This window comes from Micropterus dolomieu, unplaced genomic scaffold, assembly GCF_021292245.1.
Source record: "Micropterus dolomieu isolate WLL.071019.BEF.003 ecotype Adirondacks unplaced genomic scaffold, ASM2129224v1 contig_14491, whole genome shotgun sequence".
NCBI classification, from domain to species: Eukaryota; Metazoa; Chordata; class Actinopteri; order Centrarchiformes; family Centrarchidae; genus Micropterus; species Micropterus dolomieu.
The window spans coordinates 2,398-5,121 of NW_025743477.1; the positions used below are offsets into that span (position 1 = coordinate 2,398).

At 39.2% G+C, this 2,724-nt stretch overlaps 1 protein-coding gene across 1 annotated transcript; it reads right to left on the minus strand.

The window, feature by feature from the left end:
* Positions 1–725: 725 nt before the first annotated feature.
* On the minus strand, positions 726–1,687 carry LOC123966888 (pulmonary surfactant-associated protein A2-like). Its single transcript, XM_046042977.1, has 3 exons — positions 1,375–1,687; positions 1,139–1,230; positions 726–968 (listed from the first exon to the last, which is right to left on the minus strand). The coding sequence occupies exons 1-3, from the start codon at positions 1,685–1,687 to the stop codon at positions 867–869; spliced, it is 507 nt and encodes a 168-aa protein (XP_045898933.1). The 3' UTR covers positions 726–866.
* Between the last annotated feature and the right edge of the window lie 1,037 nt (positions 1,688–2,724).

Consider the following 2,724-nt stretch of genomic DNA (forward strand, 5'->3'; position numbering starts at 1 on the left):
AATGTGACCCACTCTGTAATCACAGACGTGATGAGGTAAATACCTGCAAGTTGTTAACATGGGACTCTTTCCCATCTCTGCTATCTATCCCCTTCTCATTTATTATCAACACACCCACATTCAGTAAAACTTTTTGGCACAAATTTGATATATATATACAAGGATCATTGACACTTTTTCACAGAGAAGTTGAACTGATTCCTTTAATTGTCTTTCATGAAGATAGGTTCACAGTGAGTGAAGGAAAGATCTGCCACTCTGTTGTACGGTCTACTTAAAATGACGATTGAACTAACTCCTCTTCACGTTGTTTCCAGACCATATAAAAAGATGGATGTAGCAAAGAGACAAAGTAAAGACAGATTAGCATGTTGCTTTTTCTGCCCTGACTAAACTTTCCTTTCAAATGCTGTAATGTCCACAAATTACCAGAAGACGTCAGTGTTGCACTTTAATTCCTACACACAGCTAATGAAAGCGCTCAGCTTATGTGCAGTACTTGCTCACAACATCATTCATTATTCAGGATGATATATCATATCCTTCCAGTCCTGTATGAAGGTTTGCTTTGTTGCATGTAAATGTGTAAACATAGTTTTATCAGACCGGTTAACAAACTGTAAACCTGAAGCCAAAGCCACGTCCCATATATGTTTTATTATGAAGAAAATTTGATTTCATTAAGACACTTCACTCTGTAATATTGATGATGAGGAACAAAACTCTTCCATGACAGTCTACAGGATGTATTCAGGGTTCTGGTTAAGCACTCGGTACAGTGATAATAGTGTACTGTGTGTATTAGCAGATAGAGAGTACATTCACCAAGTATTACAGATAAACACAAGTACAGTTGGATTTCAGTGTTAGAGCTCAGTCTTGTTCTCCTTCTGGAAGACTTTCCCATCAGGCTCCTCTCTCCACTTCAGGGTGACTCTTATTCCTTTCTCCTTCAGCCAGTCCTGGAGCTGGGAAACACAAATGGCAGCTATTTTGACACGTTTGCTCAAAACTACATTGTTGAGAGTTAGCTTGTGTTTGGCCTGCTATCCATAGGGAAACAAGAAAGACACACGCCAAACAAAACAATGGGCCTCAAGATTTTCGAAGTGTCTCAGGGTGGATTATGGAGACTCACCTTTTTCAGCATGTCAGCTTTCACAGCAGGGTCATTCAGATCCACAGAGGAGTCCTCCAGCTTTATCTTCAGCTTTACCGCCTGCCTGCTTACTGGTGTGTAGACACAGAGAAGAACAACATGTGTGGAATTACATTTGTGATACCAAACTCATACATGTAAATGAGCACCATGTCTGAGAACAGTTTAACATCAGTTATTCTCTCTCGTCCGCTGCAGCTCAGTAAACCACTCACCAGGGACGCTGTAGCAGACAAATGGTAATCTGGTTTCACAGGGAAGAAACTTCCATGTTCCTGAACTCTGCAAAGCTGCAACACCGCATGCGACCCTCATCGAGCCTAATGGGTTGGAACCTGAGTACCAGTTTGTGAATGAGAAGCTACTCCCATCAGACCAGTAAAAGTCAGGATCTCTGAACAAACCAACCCATGCCAAGTATCCAAACGGCACTTTGTTTGCAACCGCCTGGTTCTCATTCTGGTTCCTCACAATGGCCAGGTCTATAAAGTTCTTCCTGCAGTAGCTCTGAGCACTGGACCAACTCATTGCTACTTTCACACCAACAAATTCAGGATTCAGCTGAGTTCCTGCAGTTAATTTTTAAAGACAGGGAATTGTTAAGTTCACATATATTAAGGATGAATCCTGACAGAATCAGAAATACATACAGAAATAATTAAATGCTCAATAAATAGACATCTAATTAAATGCACAAAAATACAGTCAATAAATAAATGTAGGCAATAATTAAATTATACAATAACAATGCAAAGGAAGAATAAAACAGAAAAAAATAGTAACACACATATAAACAAATACATTTAAAAAAGATTGTACAGGACAATAAATAAATAAGATTATTAACACAAATTTGATGTCTCACTGTATAATTCAGAGATGCTCGCAAGTCTTTGAGCCAGAGTCCAAGTCAAGTCAAGTGGTTATTACGAATGTTGTATCACCTGCTGCGTTCAATGCAGGTTGCTTATAAAACTGCATAGCTATAAGAAATACTGTAACTGTAACCTGATTTCATTAAAGAGCACAACCATGTAATGTGCAATGCAATTACTGACGGCTTATTAAATACTGTGAGTCCACATACTCCCCAGACTCTTAAATCCTTAAATGAAAAGTCTTAAATCCAGTGTAACGTTATAACTAAATAAAACTGTAAGGTTACATGATCAACAATAAACCTGTAACTTCTTACCAGCCTAACTCCAACTCCAACTCAAACTGAAGTCCCCATCTCTGGTATAATTTAATAACTGCCCACACACACATACTTACCTCTGTAACAGATAAAGTAACGTCCTGCAAAGCAATTATCATCCCACCAAGTTCCATCCTTTGCAACTTTCACACAGAATTCACGAGCTGAGTAAAAGTCTGGTTGGCTGTCATACTTCCAGTTCCTATATTCAGCTCCTGTCCCTGTGTAGCCGTCTGACCACCTCCAGTTGATTTTGGTGTACAGGCCAATCCAGACATTAGAGCTGAGACCAAAAGATGAAACTGTGTTAAGAAACTTGTTTATTTCGTCAGTGTTTTCAATGGTGGCCAGGTCCATGTATATCTCT

Excerpts from the sequence above, each read along its gene's own strand:
- LOC123966888 (XM_046042977.1), bottom strand. The coding sequence starts at position 1,687 with ATGAGTTGGTCCAGTGCTCAGAGCTACTGCAGGAAGAACTTTATAGAC. Across the intron at positions 1,231-1,374 it reads TGTCTGCTACAGCGTCCCTG|TAAGCAGGCAGGCGGTAAAG; the intron begins GTGAGTGGTTTA and ends TCTACACACCAG. Across the intron at positions 969-1,138 it reads AAGCTGACATGCTGAAAAAG|CTCCAGGACTGGCTGAAGGA; the intron begins GTGAGTCTCCAT and ends TGTGTTTCCCAG.